At 44.0% G+C, this 18,012-nt stretch overlaps 1 protein-coding gene across 1 annotated transcript in view; it reads left to right on the top strand.

Moving 5' to 3' along the window:
* Positions 1-18,012, top strand: part of dnah1 (dynein, axonemal, heavy chain 1) — a 697,254-nt gene that overhangs the window by 512,630 nt on the left and 166,612 nt on the right. The window contains exon 55 of the mRNA XM_068051405.1: positions 13,133-13,324. Within this exon, the coding sequence (XP_067907506.1) occupies positions 13,133-13,324 (192 nt within the window). The remainder of the gene's footprint in view (positions 1-13,132; positions 13,325-18,012) is intronic.

The following is an 18,012-nucleotide window of genomic DNA, read 5'->3' as shown; positions in this document are numbered from 1 at the left end:
ATACAATTGCATTCGAAGCAGTTCAGAGAAGGTTCACTCAACTGATTCTTGGGATGAAGGAGTTATCTTCAGTGGTCAGCAACATGTCTGTACACGGACAGCTGTGTCCTTGGTAAAAGATTCTGAGGTCCGTGACTGGTAATTTTAGGGATGAGAAATTTCCCATTGGCTTCTTCTTTCCAACCTGTAAAGAAAACCGAACTGTCAGTTCCACAGCTGACAGCTAAGAGGTGCTGAGAGCAAGGATGGCGTTTCCGAACTTCAGACAGCTTCGAGGTTTTCTGGCGGGTTCTGATTTTTTTTAAAGCATGCTGGAAAACCTTGAAGCTGTCTGAAGTTTTGAAACCGTTGTTCCTGCTGTCAGCAACAGTCAGGGAGAGAGAGAAGGGACGGGGCAGGGGCAGAGAGAGGAGGAGAGAGAGAGGGGGCGCAGAGAGAGAGAGGGGAGAGAGAGACAGACAGAGGGATAATGGAGAGAGAGAGGGGAGGACAGAGAGAGAGGGGGGAACAGAGAAGAGAGCACAGAGAGGGGAACAGAGAGAAAGGAACGACAGAAAGAGGGGAGAACAACACAGAGAGGGGCAGTGCGACACAGAGAGGGGAGGGAACAATACAGATAGGGGAACACAGAGAGGGAGGGGAGAGAGGGAGACTGAGAGAGCGAGACAGACAGACAGAGAGAGAGGAGGGAGAATGCAATCAAGATCACTCCTGACAGATGAACATCTATCCAGAATACTCCGCATTGCTACAAGTGTGCGGGCAGCCATTGATTATTTGTGCAAGCAAAAAAGAATGCTAGGTATCTCACTAAATCAGTGTCCAACATAGTGATGAGAAAGTAAGTCAATAAATTCGTTTTCTCATTTAAAGTTTCTTCGTAAAAATGCACATTTGTTGTTTTGATTAATGGATACATTTTTAATGCCTTTATCTTTCTGAAATTGTCTCAGCGGCCCCCTATGTAAGACAAAAATTGGAATTGGATCCCCACAAGAAAAGGTTGAACACCCCCCTCTGTCTGTCTCTCTCTCCCCTCTCTCGCCCCCACTCCCTAGCAGCCAGGTTATTTTAAAACACAAGTTGAAAGGGTTGTGCTTTGTAATCTCATTTTAAAATGGCAGAAGTCACTGAGGGAGTGTCTCAATTTCTACACTGTGGCACGCATTGCTTTCAGTTGGGACACAAGCTAAGTGACATGTTGACAGTTGCTGGACTTTTACTTCTATATAAATGTCACAATTACGCTGCTATCCATTTGGAATTACATTGTTTCAGAAACTTGCATTGAGGGGAAAATGGGTAGGAAAATCCAAGGAATCTTCAGATGTCAGCACTGTATGTTTCTCATGAATACAAGAGTATGGTGTAATGGGACTGAGTGATGTTGGCAAAAACAGGATGCTGCTGGCCCATATACAATAGTTAGTAAATACAATGTAATGGATAGCTTTAATAAACCTTAATCTATGATGAACTAGCTACACTTCCTTAACAAGATCCATGCTGCATTTGCAGTTTTCAAAACTGTCGGGTAAGACAAAGTAGAAATTTATTATCTTTTAGTGACTATGTTAGAAACAGGCCTTAACTGATTTCTTTTTGCTGCAAATTGGATTAAAGGACAAGTTTTACAAGTATGTCAAAGATCAGTAACCGATCCAGTTTGAGGGAAGGTAACCTAGCTGGCCCTTCCTATCCCACTCTGCTTATTTCTGTCCATGACTCTTCTGAAGTAATATCTGCTCCATCCTATAAAATTCTATTGATTTGGAGATCACTGCCCTTTTGTTGGCTGCCCTGTCTTCAGACCCATATTCCAAGCAGGTGGAGAAGTTGCACAAACATTGGACATTACAGGTTATATTGTCTTGTGACAACAGCAGTGTGAGAAATGGTCCATCTTCCTATTGCTGATTTTTCTACTGCCTCGCCTCAATAACCACAATAACAATCATCCCCTTGAGTTTTGCGGTTTGTTGGATGAATTTGCATTCCTGACACAGTGTGAATCCACAGAGGTCATCTGATAAGATCATCTACCACTCCGTGACATGGTTTAGGCTAGCTCTATTCTGTCAACAAAAGTAATTTGCATCGGCATTGCATACTATTTTGCTTGCTCAGTAGCTAATACAGATGTGCTGTCACCATTGATGTCTGTATGCTTAGCTACTTATTTATAGGGAGGAATGTATTTTAAATTGGACTGTGTTTTGATAGCATTTGTTGGCTATACACGTTAAATACAGACTATTTGTCCCCATGTCTGTGGCTGAGTGAATAATTTTGTCAAACGTCCATGATGCAACAGGTGCCTACCCCTGGTTATCTTATGAGTAAAGGTTGGATCTACACTCATTGGAGTTTAGACTACTGAGAGAACCTCCTATTGAAACATATAAGATCCTGAGGGGATTTGACAGGGTGGATGCTGAAAGAATGTTTCCCGTTATGGGAGGGACTAGAACTAGGGGACACGTAAAAAATAAGGGGTCTCCCATTTAAGATGGAGATTAGGAGAATTTTTTTTCTCTCAGAGGGTTGTTGGTCTTTGGAATTCTCTTTCCCAGAGAGTAGTGGAGGCAGGGTCATTAAATATTTTGAAGGCTGAGTTAGATAGATTCTTGATTGACAAGGGAGTCAAAGGTTATAGAAGGTAGACAGGAAAGTAGAGTTGAGGCCACAATCAGATCAGCCATGATCTTATCAAATAGTGGAGCAGGCTCAAGGGGCCAAATGGCCCACTCCTGTTCCTAATTCGTATGTTCATATTGTTATGACCAGGTGAGAAGGGGTCTAGGGGTTCCCTCTCAGCCTTTGCTTGGTTTAACAGGGTTTAATTTTAGAAACACTGTTTTTAGCTCTCATCCTTGTTCACTACTCCAATTGTAAAGCAAAGAAATCAGACAGGTTCCTTTAGATTTAAACAAGAAAGGTAGAAGTGTATTCATCTTAAACTGTAATCCAGTTAACGACTACAAATATGTGATGCGACCACTCAAGCATGCATATGCGATAAACACATAGGAAAGAATAAAGGGGAAAAGTTTGAGGCAATATCTGTTCGTGATTTACTGTCCTTTGAGTTCAATGTGGAGTCTTTGGTTGCTGGTAAGTCCTGCTATTTGTTGGGGCCCAGTTCATGCTTCAACTTGTTTCGATGTAGGATTCTTTCCTCTCTTGAGGTTTATGTATCTTCCGTGGGTCTGGTGGCTCGGGGAGAAAGCGAGAGAGAGAAACAGTCAGGTGAGAGACTTGCGTGTTCCAGCTTCAGTTGCAAAACTGCCTTCTGTATTCAAACTGTCCTGTGACAAGTTCAAAAAAACCTAGACCAGCCCGTTAGTCATGTCACCAGTCCTGGCTTTGTGGATTGTATCATCTTAGCACGCCCTGAAATGTGCTTCCTAACATTTTAAATATCTGCTGATCAAAATCTATTTGGGTTAATTGGAGCAGGGAATCGTCCTTTGTCTCCACAAGCAGCATCTCTTAATATTCAAATTTCCTTCCAGCCCAGTGTCTAGTGATTTTCAAACAAGTCATCTCCTCACTCCAGCAAAGGTTTAAAATCAACGTTCATATAACAAAATTAATATGCCTCATTCTTGGCATTGGGGGTCTGCATGACACCTCCTCACCCGGTGGGATGAAATGATTTTTAAAAAAGAGCATTTTATTAAAAGGGACTAGAAAGAAGATAAGGACAGAAAGACACACATGCATCTCTCTCATTCATTCAGAAACGCTAGCAATTGTTGTGGCCTCTTTTCTTGGTAGCAGTGCTGCTTTAAGCAGCCATTTTTGGCATCCCAATAAACATGTGGTTTTTGGGGAGGTTTTTCCAGTTTGCACATTTCCATGACTGCCTAAGGTGTTTTTGCTCTTGTTGAGGTCTGCAGGGGGAGGGTTAGGTTTAATTGGCCCTAGGTTGGAGTTCTGCTCAGGGGTGGCAGCTGTGGGCAGTTCCACTCTGAACTCTCTTTCAGTGCTTTGATGAATCATGCAAGGGCTTTTCACCTCAGGGAATGGCTGGTTCCCTTTTTTCCTGACTGTGGGGGAAGATTCTTTGTTAATCTTTCCTTTGTCCTCTGGGACACTCCTGCTTGCAGGTATTTGCCCAGATTCTACTGCACTCCTCTGTGGCACTTCGACTCGGTGAGGCATCACCCTCATGGTTTCTATGCCCTCTTGAGGACTTTCTTTGGCTCTGCAGGTTCCTTTATATGCTGTTAGCCACTTTGGTGGGGTGCTTCTACTGTATGCATTTACATAGGAGGATGTGGGGTCTAACGTTTCAAATATTTCGGGGTTGGCTGACTGGACAGTAGGGATTTTCTGCCGGGATTCTTCCTGGACTTCCTTTAACCTTCCCTCTTGGTCCCTTTTTCCCCATTCCTTTCTAACCTGTTGCCAGTCTTGTGCCTGCCTGTCCCCTTTTGTTCTCGGCAGGGGTCCCTTACAGTTCACCAGCCCTCTGCTGGAGGGTCCTCCAAACACCGATACAGGACGTAGGGGTGCAGATTTCACCGAAGGTTGGGGTTTCCCCTCAACCCGGCACATGTGGCAACTCCTACAGTACTCCACCACACCGTCGGCGCAACATCGAGGGCTGAAGGGCCTGTACTGCGCTGTAATGTTCTATTTCCGTGGAGTTTTGGGCAGACAAACTGCTGTCTTATGCGGGCTTTAGTTTTTCGTAAGCCGACATGTACAGCCACTGCAATCTCATGGGCCATTCTTAATATTTCTCTCCGGTATCTCTGCGGCACCACTAACTGGTGAACCATTGTCCACTGCTTGCTCTCAGGTCTGTGAGGAGAACTCCATTTCCTCATCAGTATGTCATTCTTTAAATAGTAGCAGTCAGGCACTCCCTCTGCTTCACTTTCAGACTGAGCAGCCTGTGCTAACTCTCGCTATACTGTGTCAGCTCGCTGAACCTCAGCTAGGGAAGATCCATTTAACTCATTCCCTGGGTCTTCTAACTTTCCAAAGAAAGTCTCAGACTGACAGACCTCATGGTCATCTGCCTGCAGTGCCAATTCAGTCTCCTCTGGGGGAGCTGGTTTGATCATGGCCTCACTCATGACACATTCAGGGAAACTGCAGGGGACTGTCTCCTGCCACTGCCCTGACTTTCTGACCTCCTGTCGTCTCTCTCCCACTACTGGGGAAGCTACCATCTTCATCCCTGCCAGATCATTACCTAGGAGCAGGTCAACCCCATCCACAGGCAACCTAGGGACAACCCCTATGGTCACTGGTCCCGAAACTAGGTTGCACTTCAAGCGCACCCGGTGTAAAGGTACAGGCATACACTGCCCTCCAGTACTATTCACCACCATTCTGGTGTTTACTGCACTCTCTGGGGAAAAGGATCTGGTGGCCCCTGTGTCCCTGAGAATTAATATGGACTTGCTTGCCCCACTCGAGGGGTATGGGGTTACTGTCCCTTCAGACACAAAACCCTGATAACCTTCAGGAATCCTATTAAATTTTCCTGCACTTGCAGAGGTAGACTTCCTGGGTCTCACTCTTACTGCAGTTAAAGTCACTGCTTGTTCTGCTGTGCTTTCCATCAGGTTCTCTTCTTCACTGAGTGAGTGTGCCCTGATTAACCCTCCAGGTTTTCCCTTTAGTTTCTAGCCGTCAGCTCTTAAATGCCCTTCTTTATTACAATGGAAGCACACAGGTCTCCCGGTCTTACCCCTCCTCACAGCACCTTCCTTTTTGGCTGGAGGAGGGCCTTCTGTGTCTCTTGCTTTTCCTTCCCTCCCAGGACTGCTTGGGTTTCTAGCACTTTCCCACCCTTTGTCCTTTACGGATTTCTGGGAGTGACTAGGAAAGGTTTTCCCTGGGAAACTGACTTATAAATGAGAGCAAACTCATCAGCCAGAACTGCCGCCTGCCGGGCTGTATGAGCCTTTTTCTCCTCCACATGTGTCTTTATGGAAAGTGGGAGAGAGTTTTTAAATTCCTCTAAAAAAAACTTACTTCTGTGAGATTTTCATAGCTGAGCTGTACTTTTAAGAGCTCTCAGCTACTGGTCAAAAGCCAACTAATTATTTCACTCAAACTCCAGGTAAGTTTAATCAACTTGCTTCTTGAGGGTTCTAAATTTTTGTCACTAGGCTTCCAGTGCTATCTCATTTGCCCCGAGGATAGCATTTTTTGTCAGTTCATAATTTGATGAACTCTCATCTGGCAACAGGGAATAAACCTCATGGGCTTTTCCTACTAATTTGCTCTGTAACAACAGAGTCCAAGGCTCAGCTGGCCACTTTAACTGCCTTGCCAGTTTTTCAAAAGATATAAAAAACTCTTCCACGTCTCGCTCATTGAATTGTGGGATCAGTTGGGAGAGTTTTAACAATTCTGTACCCAGCCCTGAATTACGCTTCTCCATATTGGCCATGCTTTCACTATGGTTACTCTGTCGCCCGCTAGTTAACTCAAGCCACGTCAGCTCTCTCTCTTCACCATCCTTCTGGAAGGCTCTTTCTTTCTCTCTCTCCTGTCTCTTTCATTCTTTCTTTCTCCCTTTCCTCAAATTCAACTTTCCTCTGTTCCAATTGTATCTTTGCTAGCAATACCCTGTCAGAGTCTAGTTTAGTTTAGTTTAGAGATACAGCACTGAAACAGGCCCTTCGGCCCACCGAGTCTGTGCCGACCATCAACCACCCATTTATACTAATCCTACACTAATCCCATATTCCTACCACATCCCCACCTGTCCCTATATTTCCCTACCACCTACCTATACTAGGGGCAATTTATAAAGGCCAATTAACCTATCAACCTGCAAGTCTTTGGCATGTGGGAGGAAACCGGAGCACCCGGAGGAAACCCACGCAGACACAGGGAGAACTTGCAAACTCCACACAGGCAGTACCCAGAATTGAACCCGGGTCGCTGGAGCTGTGAGGCTGCGGTGCTAACCACTGCGCCACTGTGCCGCCCACTGTACTTCTAACCCTGTTTCTGGTTCTTCAGATTCAAGGGAAAAATGGTTGACCTCTAGCCTTAGGAGTTCAGACTACCTAGCCTTGCCACGTACAGTGATCCCACACTGCTCAGCCATTTTCCTCAACTCCTCCATAGACAGTGCTTTTAACTTATCCCAAGTTACTTCACCCTGGCTTGGGGAGCTACTAGCTTCAGTCGCAGACATGTTAGTATTTGAGTACACACAACCTGTATTGAAATCTTTGCTCTTTTTTGATTGGGAACAATTTGGTTTCCCACTTCCAATTTCCTCGTTTGTCTGTGGGTCAAATCCAGGACGCGAGCCCCCAAATTTCTCTTACGACCAGGTGAGAAGGGGTCTTGGGGTTCTCTCTCAGCCTTTGCCTGGTTTAAACGTAACAGGGTTTAATTATAGAAACACCATGTTTTTAGCTCACCCTCAGTGAATCTTGTTCACTGCTCCAATTGTAAGGCAAGGAAATCAGACAGGTTTCTTTAGATTTAAACAAGAAAGGTGGAAGTTTATTAATCTTAAACTGTAATCCGGTTAACAACTACAAATGTGCGATGCGGCCATGCTAGCATGCATAAGCGATAAACATATATATGCAGCTAGAGACAGAAAAAGTAGAAAGGAATATAGGGGACAAGTTTGAGGCAATATCTGTTCGTCATTTACTGTCCTTTGAGTTTAGTGTGGAGTCTTTGGTTACTGCTAAGTCCTGCAATTCATTGGGGCCCACTTCATGCTTCTACTTGTTTCGATGTAAGATTCTTTCCTCTCTTGAGGTTTACGTATCTTCCGTGGGTCCGGTGGCTTGGGAGAAAGCGAGAGAGACACTCAGGCAAGAGACTTGCTTGTTCCAGCTTCAGTTGCAAAACTGCCTTCTGTATTCAAACTGTCCTGTGGCTAGTTCAAAAAACCTGGACCAACCAGTTAGTCATGTCACCAGCTGGTTTAACCATTCCTGGCTTTGTGGATTGTATCATCATAGCAGGCCCTGGAATGTGCTTCCTTACACCTTCAATGTCTCGTGATCTAAATCCATTTGGGTTAATTGGAGCAGGGAATAGTCCTTTGTCTCCACAAGCAGCGTCTCTTAGGATGCAAATGTCCTTCCAGCCCAGTGTCTGGTGATCTTCAAACAAGTCATTTCCTCACTCAAGCAACAGTTTAAAATCAATATTCATATGACAAAATTAATATGCCTCATTCTTGGCAGGTGGGGGTCTGCATGACAGTGTATATGTTCATATTGTCCTGGACACCCTGCCATTTTGTCTGGGGCGAGGAAAGCCAAGGACAGCCTTCCCCTCCCCAGGCCAATTAAGCCTCTTTCCACCACCACTCCAATTTTGTGGAGGATGGAGTGGAGATGCCACCAGGCAATCCATAGCCCCCAGAGCACCCCCCCCCCACCCCGCCCCCCAGCAGTGATAGCTGATTCCTTAGCAAGACCCCCTACCAACCCCTCCCCCAGACCCTCAACAACTCCACCCTGTTACCCGGACCTGCCTGACTAGCCCTGAATTCCCCAATCCCACTCACCTGTCCCAGGGTCTCCAATATCTCTTCTGAAGGCCTCCTGCTATACTGGCAGTGACCACTGCACCCTGTAGTGCTGCCGGTACTGCAGAACTGCCAGCCCTCTGATTGGCTGGCAACTTTGGAGGCTGGAGCTTGTCCCTTAAAGGGAAAGCATCCCCGACTGTGGGCAGTTAATTTGTCTGCCCACTGTTAAATTGGAGGGTGAGGTGGGTTCTTTCCCTGTCTTTCGGCCTGCCATTGGAATCCCCGTTGCTGGAATAAAATCTAATCTACTGTCTCAGATGGTCTTATACTATGCTTCAGTGCTCTCCGAATTTTCTCCAAGACCTCAGTCTTTGTGAAAGCCCATCTCCCTGCATGTGAAACATTCAAATGTACAGAAAAAATTGAACTAATTGCAGTACCTTCTAAGGCAGGAGGACTGTTGCACAGTGCAGAGGATAATTTGGTATTTCACTCATAAATTATTTGATAGGGACTGTACACTCCTACCATCTGACTGAACTCTTTCCATGAGCTACCCATACCAGGGCAGTTGTCAACTTGCAGTCTGGTTGCTCAGCTAAAATTTTGTGCAGCATTTCATCGATCACTGCATGATTCCTTTCACAGGATCCATTGCTGAAAGGACTTTCAGCTGCAGTATTCATAACCATTATGTTCATGTTTTCACACACGTCTCTGAACCCATCATTGGGAAATTCCCTTCCATTATCAGTCAGTAATTTCGCTGGTGCCACAAGTCCAGTTCCTATCCATTTCTCAAATGATTTTGTCTTTCAAACCCTTTTGTCCATTACTAAGTATTATTGTAGAAAGACTTAATCTGGTGGCCAAGTCTATAAAATGTAGAATATTCCTGTCTTTGTCCCATACCTTTAGATCCATGCCACTTACCTCACTAAAGCCATGTGCCAATGGAAGGCTTACAACAGAAAATTTTAAAATTCCACCCAAAATGTTCACATTCAAAAATAGCTTTACGACTAACAGTGATCCCCTTAGATTTAATTCTACCTTCAAGGAAAGGGTTCCAGGTCTGATTCTAATGTTATGCTAACAAAGCAGAAAGATAGATCATAACTAAGTCTTTTTCATCCATCACCATTCACCTGCCTAACTCTGTCCCTTTTAATTAAAGACTACGAAGTTAGATTTTAAAAAATTCTTTCATGGGATGTGGGCATCGCTAGCAAAGCCAGCATTTGTTGCCCATCCGTAATTGCCCTTGAGAAGGTGGTGGTGAACTGCCTTCTTGAACCTCCACAGTCTATGTTGGATAGGTACACCCACAGTACTGTTAGGGAGGGAGTTCCAGGATGTTGACCCAGTGACAGTGAAGGAACAATATATTTCCAAGTCAGGATGGTGTGTGACCCGGAGGGGAACTTGCAGGTGGTGATGTTCCCAGACTTCTGCTGTCCTTGTCCTTCTAGGTGGAACAGATCGTGGGCTTGGAAGGTGCTGTTGAAGGAGGCATGGTGAATTGCTGCAGTGCATCTAGAATATGGTACACACTGCTACCATTGTGCGTCGATGTGGAGGGAGTGAATGATGAAGATGGTGGATGGGGTGCCGATCAAAGCGGACTGCTTTATCCTGGATGATGTTGAGCTTCCTGAGTTGTTGTTGGAACTGCACCCACCCAGACAAGTGGAGAGTATTCAGGAGTACACTCCTGACTTGTGATTTGTAGATGGTGGACAGGCTTTGGGGATTCAGAACTTGGGCTACTCGCCGCAGAATTCCCAGTCTTCAATCTGCTGTGGTAGCCACAGTAATTGTGTCTGCTCCAGTTCAGTTTCTGGTTTATGGTAACCCCCAATATGCTGACAGTGGGGGATTCAGCGATGGTAATTCCGTTGAATGTGAAGTGGAGATAGTTAGATTCTCTCTTATTGGAGATTGCCATTATCTGACGTTTGTGTGGGGCGAATGTCACTTGCCACTTATCAGCTCTAGGCTGAAGGTTTCCAGGTTTTGTTGCATATGGACACGAACTGCTTCAGTATCTGAGGAGTTGCAAAAGGTACTGAACATTGTACAAGCATCAGCGAACATCCCCACTTCTGATCTTATGATGGAGTTAAGGTCTTTGATGAAGCAGCTGAAGATGGTTGGACCTAGGACACTACCCTGAGGAATTCCTGCAGCAATGTCCTGGGGCTAAGATTGACCTCCGACAACCAGAACCATCTTCCTTTGTGCTAGGCATGACTCCAATCAATAGAGTGCTTTCCCCTTGATTTCAGTTTGGCTAGGGCTCCTTGATGCCACATTCGGTCAAATGCTGCCTTGATGTCAAGTGCAGTCACTGTCACCTCATCTCTGGAATTCAGCTCTTTTGTCCATGTTTGGCCCAAGGCTGTAATGGGGTCAGGATCTGAGTGGCCCTGGTGGAATCCAAACTGAGCATCGGTGAGCAGGTCCTTGCTGTTTAAGTGGTGCTTGATAGCACTGTCGACGACACCATCCATCACTTTGCTGATGATTGAGAGTAGACTGATGGGGTGGTAATTGGCCAGTTTGGATTTGTCCTGCTTTTTGTGGATAGGACATACCTGGGCAATTTTCCACATCGTCAGGTAGATGCCTGTCTTGTAGCTGTACTGGAACAGCTTGGCTAGAGGCGCAGCTAGTTTTGCAGCACAAGTCTTCAGTACTACAGCTGGGATGTTGTCAGGACCCATAGCCTTTGCAGTATCCAGTGCCTTCAGCCATTTCTTGATATCACTTGGAGTGAATCAGATTGGCTGAAGACTAGCATCTGTGATGCTGGGGACCTCAGAATGAGGTCGAGATAGATCATCCACTCGGCACTTCTGGCTGAAGATGGTTGCAAATGCTTCAGCCTTTTCTTTTGCACTGATGAGCTGGGCTCCCCCATCATTGAGGATGGGGATATTTGTGAAGTCTGCTCCTCCTGTTAGTTGTTTAATTGTCCCCCACCATTCACAACTGGATGTGGCAGGACTGCAGAGCTTTGATCTGATCTGTTGGTTGTGGTATTGCTTAGCTCTGTCTATTGCATGCTGCTTCCACTGTTTGGCATGCAAGTAGTCTTGTGTTGTAGCTTTACTGCGTTGACACCTCATTTTTAGATATGCCTGGTGATGCTCCTGGCATGCTCTCCTGCACTCCTCATTGAAGTTAGATCTCAGTATTGTCCAGTATTGATTGTTGTACTTTTATGTGTGTTGCTTCACCTCTCCTGGGAAAGTAATAATTGTGGCCAGGGGAGGCATGTCTTTGATATAGAGCTGTGGGAAGAGGCTGCAGGACTGTTATCATGACATTAACGATGCCACTGCTTGCAATTCTTCTTCTTGGTAATTTAAATATGTTTCCTCTTTGAAGAATGAAGATGAATTTATTAAGTAATCTGTCTACAATATGGTCTTCCTTATTGTTATTCTCTGAATTTATCAAGCTCCTTCTCTCTCCCTCACCAATTTGGAGAAATATTTATGTATGCATAACAAGTCTGAGGCTTGAGAGTGTGGCAGGTTTGTGATGCAGAAAATTGCTGCAGGTATTTTTAAGGTGGAAAAGTTGGGTGTTTTTTTCACGATGATTTAATTTTTTAATGTAATTACTATGCTTTAAAAGTAAATGTAAAATAGATTTACTGTATTCAAAAATACAAGAAAGGCCATGCCAAAGGGAGATAATGTTCTGATGATAGGTCACAGACATTAACTCGGTTTCTCTCTCCACAGATGCTGCCTGACCTGCTGAGTAGTTCCAGCATGTTCTGTTTTTATTAATGCAACTGATACCTTCCTATGTATTTCTGGAGGTTTAGCCTGATAAAATTACCCAGATATTTATATTAGTGTATATCCTTGTAGCCATGCTGTTACAAATACTGATCTTTTTTATATGCTTGATACATATTCAACACTGATGTTGTATCGTAAGATCTTTAAGTAGACATAACTGACACTGTTCTCACATTAGTTTTGTACAAATCAATCAGTACAACAGCACATGCTGTGTGTCTTTCTAAGAATCAGTGATAGATATTTGGGATACCATTAGTAATGTAGAATTATGGAGGTGTATTTATTTTACTAAATATATTTAATTGTAACGTATGAAAAGTTTTGTCTCTGTGGTTCAGAACAATTGGGTAATTTATGGCACCATAACTGATGTTATGAAAGTTATTTATTGTTCAGGAACTTATGGTTTAGACATCAGTCTATGATCATGCAAACCTTGGATTTAAATCCATCTTAAACAGATGGGATGAAAGTCACCTCTGCTTGCTGAAATGAGTATGGATAGTCTAAATTCAGTTCTTTGCGGGCATAGTTCGTAGTATAAAACGACCCCTAACTGGCAATCTCACTCAACGCAGCCACAGGACGGCTGGTGTGTAGATTGGAAAAATGTGACAATAGTGCATTCAGGCTTGAATTTGTGGTTGAGATAAGTTATTGATGTAGAGTAGGGTATTTCTGCTCTGCACCTAACTGTGCTGTGCTGGAATTGAAAGCATTCTATTTCCCAACACTAACATCCTTCACCTTGATAAAAACACAAAAAAAGATAATGTATTTTCAAAAGATTGGGCCAGTGAAGATAATTTTACTTGCACTGTGCATACAGGTACGAGGCATGCAACGTCCTCCCGTCGGCGTGAAGTTGGTGATTGAAGCAGTCTGTATTATGAAGGGAATAAAGCCAAAGAAAGTTGCAGGAGAAAAACCAGGCACTAAAATGGATGACTATTGGGAACCAGGAAAAGGACTTTTGCAGGACCCAGCCAAGTTCTTGGAGAGCTTATTCAAATATGATAAGGTATTTTTTGTGTCCTATTCTTTATGCAGTTGGTTCTGTTGCCTTTCTCTTGAGTTTAGCTTAACTCCAACCAGGAAAACAGAATGATCCAACTGGAAATAATCCAGGAAAATGGAAGGGATGCAAACTTTGAATCAAAATGACAAAAATTAGCCCACCTTGGGTGTATTCAAAATGACCCATACCCATGTGGCAATCAGCAAATTCAGCACAGCCCAGGAAGCATTCATTCTGGGCATTGCAGTTCAGTGGAAACAATAGATGTCTTTGAAAAGACTTGTCTTGGTTGGGTGGTGGTTGGGAAGTTGGTCCCTGCTATTGTAATGGTGAATATATCTCCATATTGCCCAGTGATTTATGGGATGATATGTGTCCTTGCTTTTTAGCACTCTGTGGGGATGGTTGTTGGTGGTGAAAAGATCTTACCAGGATTAGGATAAGATCTTTGAATATTTAAATGCAAGATACTTATGGACTCCAAAACTGCAAAGCCTTATGGATAATGGAGTTGAGCCAACCTTGAGGGAAAGATAATGGAACAAACTGTATTTCCAAATGTCAGAGCTACACACATCACAGCACCAAGATCCAGTACACAAAGTGAGTGAGACTGACCAGTACCGGGATTTTCTATTATGCACTAAAGTCAGAAGGAATGTTAAAAGAATATTTTTACAAGATTTATGTAACCATTTAATAGCAGACTTCAGTGGCTGATAAATTTTAAGATTAACAATTTGAACCATGGGGGCAGCAGTAGTTCAACACATTTGCTAAATTAAGACTTCCACTTAGACACATTTCTGGTTTTAAACCCATAATAATTCAGGTTTAACATAATCAATGAAATATGCTGATTAAAAAAGTTAGCCTATTAATGTCTCAGCTCATTCCTGCTGCAGTGTCATGCCCCTCAGCAGTACAAGATGGGATCGATCATTCCATGTAGCACATCTCTCAGTATCACCTGTGTCAACAGAATAAAGCATTTTCTTAATGGGACTAACAAAATTAGAAGGATGGGTCACCTCAGATTCCCCTTCCAGCGGCCAAATCAAGAGAATCATTGATAGTTTTCTCAACCGCTTCTTGCCTGTGGCTCGGTGTGTGACTAGGGTTGTCAGATTTGGTTAGACATATTCCTGGAGATTTCATCACATGACCTCCCACTTTTAACTGCCCAACCTGATCAAATAGCCTTTTATTCCCATCTCAATATTTTTATAACGAATAAACAGAAGTATTCAAAGAAAATTAAATACACATTTTTTAATGCCCTTATAATTTTTTTTCACATTTTCTTGCAGAAGTGTGCAGGATATTAATCTTTAGTTCCTGGAGACTATAGAACAATCTGGAAGGGTTGGCAACTCAATGTACGACATGAGGTTGCGGAAAGCATAGTGAAAAGCGTGAATACAAAAATATCTCAGCTCTGCAATGACAGGAGAGCTTTTTCCAACCTGCAGTGGCTTTTCTTATGAGCCCCTTAGGTTTTTCCTTTATAGCCTTCACAGAATCACAGAATTGTTACAGTGCAGAAAGAGGTCATTTGGTCCATCGTGTCCGCACTGGCTCTCTGAAAGAGCAATTCCCTCAATTCCATTCCCCTGCCTTCTCCCCATAACCCTGCACATTCTTCCTTTTCATATAATTGTCTAATTCCCTTTTGAATGCTTCAATAGAACCTGTCTCCACCATGTTCTCAGGCAACGCATTCCAGACCTTAAGCACTTGCTGCGTGAAAAAGTTTTTCCTCATGTCACTTTTGCTTCTCTTACCAAATACTTTAAATATGTGCCCTCTCATTCACAATCCTTTCACGAGTGGGAACAGTTTCTTTCTCTCTACTCTGTCCAGACCCCTCATGATTTTGAATATCTCTATCGAATCACCTGTCAGCTTCTCTTCTCCAAGGAAAACAGTCCTAACTTCTTCAATCTATCTTTATAATTGAAATTCCTCATCCCTGGAACCATTCTTGTGAATCTTTTCTGTACTCTCTCCAATGCCCTCACGTCTTTCCTAAAGTGCTGCACCCAGAACTGGACGCAATACTCCAGCTGAGGTCAAACTAGTGTCTTATATGCGTTCAACATAACTTCCTTGCTCTTGTACTCTATGCCCCTATTAATAAAGCCCATGATACTGTATGCTTCATTAACTGCGCTCTCAATCTGTCCTGCCACCTTCAATGACTTATGCACATATACACCTAGCTTCCTCTGCTCCTGCATCCCCTTTAGATTTGTACCCTTTGTTTTATATTGTCTCTCTCTGTTCTTCCTACAAAATGAATCACTTCACATTTCTGTGCATTGAATGTCATCTGCTACCTGTCTGCCCATTCCACCAACTTGTCTATGTCCTTTTGAAGTTCTACATTATCCTCCTCACAGTTCACAATGCTTCCAAGTTTTGTATCGTCTGCAAACTTTGAAACTGTGCCCTGTACACCAAGGTCTAGGGCATTAATATATATCCGGAAAAGCAAGGCTCCCAACACTGATCCCTGGGGAACTCTATTACAAACCTTCCTCCAGCCTGGAAAACATCCATTAACCACTACTCTGTGTTTCCTGTCACTCAGTCAATTTCATATCCATTTTGCTACCGTTCCTTTTATTCCATGAGCTACAAGTTTGCTCACAGGTCTGTTGTGTGGCTCTGTATCAAATGCCTTTTGAAAGTCCACGTACACCACATCAACAGCATTGCCCTCATCGACCCTCTCTGTTACCTCCTCAAAAAACTCTAGCAAGTTAATTAAACATGATTTTCCCTTAAGAAATCCATGCTGGCTTTCCTTAATTATCTCGCATTTGTCCATGTGACTATTGATTTTGTCCCAAATTCTTTTTTGTAGAAGTTTTCCCACCACTGAAGTTAAACTGACTGGCCTGTAGTTGCTGGGCTTATGTTTACAGCCTTTTTTGAACAAGGGTGTAACGTTTGCAATTCTACAGTCCTCTGGCACCACCCCGAGTCTAAGGAAGACTGAAAAACTATGGCCTGCGCCTCTGCAATTTCCACCCTCACTTCCCTCACTATCCTTGGTTGCATCTCATCTGTTCCTTGTGCCTTAAGTGCAGGCAGCCTATCTAATACTTGCTCTTTATCAATTTTAAACCCCTCTAATGTCTGACTTACCTCCTCTTTCAACATTGCCTGGGTTGCATCTTCTTCCTTGGTAAAGACGGATGCAAAGTATTAATGTAATACCTCAGCTATGTCCTCTGTCTCCATGTGTAAATCCCCTTTCTGGTCCCTAATCAGCCCCACTCCACCTTTTACCACCCTCTTACTATTTATATGCCTACAGAAAACTTTGGGATTTCCTTTAATGCTAGCTGCCAATCTCTTTTCATGCTCTCTCTTTGCTTCTCTTAATATCTTTTTCAATTCCCCTCTGGACTTTCTATATTCAGCCTGGTTCTCAATAGTATCTTCTACCTGGCATCTGTCGTAAGCATACTTTTTCTTGTTTATCTTAATCTCTTCAAGGTACTTTCCTTATTCTAAAGATTAAGGGCATTTGTTTTGTTGAATGGTGCAGTCAGTCAACATAATAATCAGTCAGTATTTAGAATTTAATCAATCTGTTTAAAATGAGCTGGCTGATGAGGACAGAAGCTAGAAATTGCTGTTGATATTAGCAGGGCTGCATTTGTTGACAATGCAACCACTAGGTGGCGCAGTACTAGCACGTGCGCAGATGTAGCTTTATTCACTGAAACATCACTGTCTGCGACATCTCAGCAGCTGCCAGTAATAAAAATGGTTCTGCTCAATTTGTCACAAAAAACAAATTCAACCCAAGGGGCAAGGTGGGGGGAATCAGTGAGGCCTGGAGCGAGCGGCTGAGGGGGGAAGCGGCGGCCGAAGAAGGAAGCAGCTGGTTGAAAGGGGTTGGAAGCGGTGAGGGCAGGAGCGAGTGGCTGAGAGGGGGAAGTGGGGGGGCCTGGAGCGAGTGGCTGGAGAGGGCAAACGACCAGGAGTGGGGGGGAGCGAGTGGCTGAGGGAAGGCAGCGGCGTGGCGGGGAGCGGGCGGCCAAGCGGGGGAAAGTGGCGATTGAAGCAGGGATGGTGGGAAGGAGCGGGGTACTGTTTGGGTGAATGGCGACAGCTATTGAGGGGTGAGGACATCATTGCGTGACGACGTCATGCGCGCGCATGCGCGCATTCATACTGGCAAGCTGGCAAATATTTGCACGCACTGATGATGTCCGCGATCACTCTGCGCTGTTAGGAGTCACTTTGTTTCCTTTATGCACATCGGTGGAAGGCATGATGGCATATCTCATATCTTATTACAATTTTGCTTTTCTGCACCCCCCCCCCCCCTCTCCTGAAGGCAGTGACGCATGCTGATGTACAGTTCCACAGCACTGGCTGCTTTAGTGCTTCATTCAAGTGGCCATTCGTCATATGTGATTTGAAAATTCTCATCCTTGTTTTCAAATCCCACCAGGGCATCACCCCTCCCTATGTCTGCAGTCTCTTCCAGCCCTAGAACTTTCCAATATGTGTTAGCTGTTCCAATTCTAGTCTCTTGCATATGTCTGATTTTAAACACTACCATTTTCTGATTCTAATTAAGAAATATCGCGACCATGCCTTCAGCTGCCTGGGTCCTAAGCTCTGGAATTCCCTCCCTAAATCTGTCCACCTGTCTTGTAACAAACACC

The sequence above is a fragment of the Heterodontus francisci genome, chromosome 19 (assembly GCF_036365525.1).
Source record: "Heterodontus francisci isolate sHetFra1 chromosome 19, sHetFra1.hap1, whole genome shotgun sequence".
Lineage (NCBI taxonomy): Eukaryota > Metazoa > Chordata > Chondrichthyes > Heterodontiformes > Heterodontidae > Heterodontus > Heterodontus francisci.
This window is presented reverse-complemented; position numbering and strand designations above follow the sequence as displayed.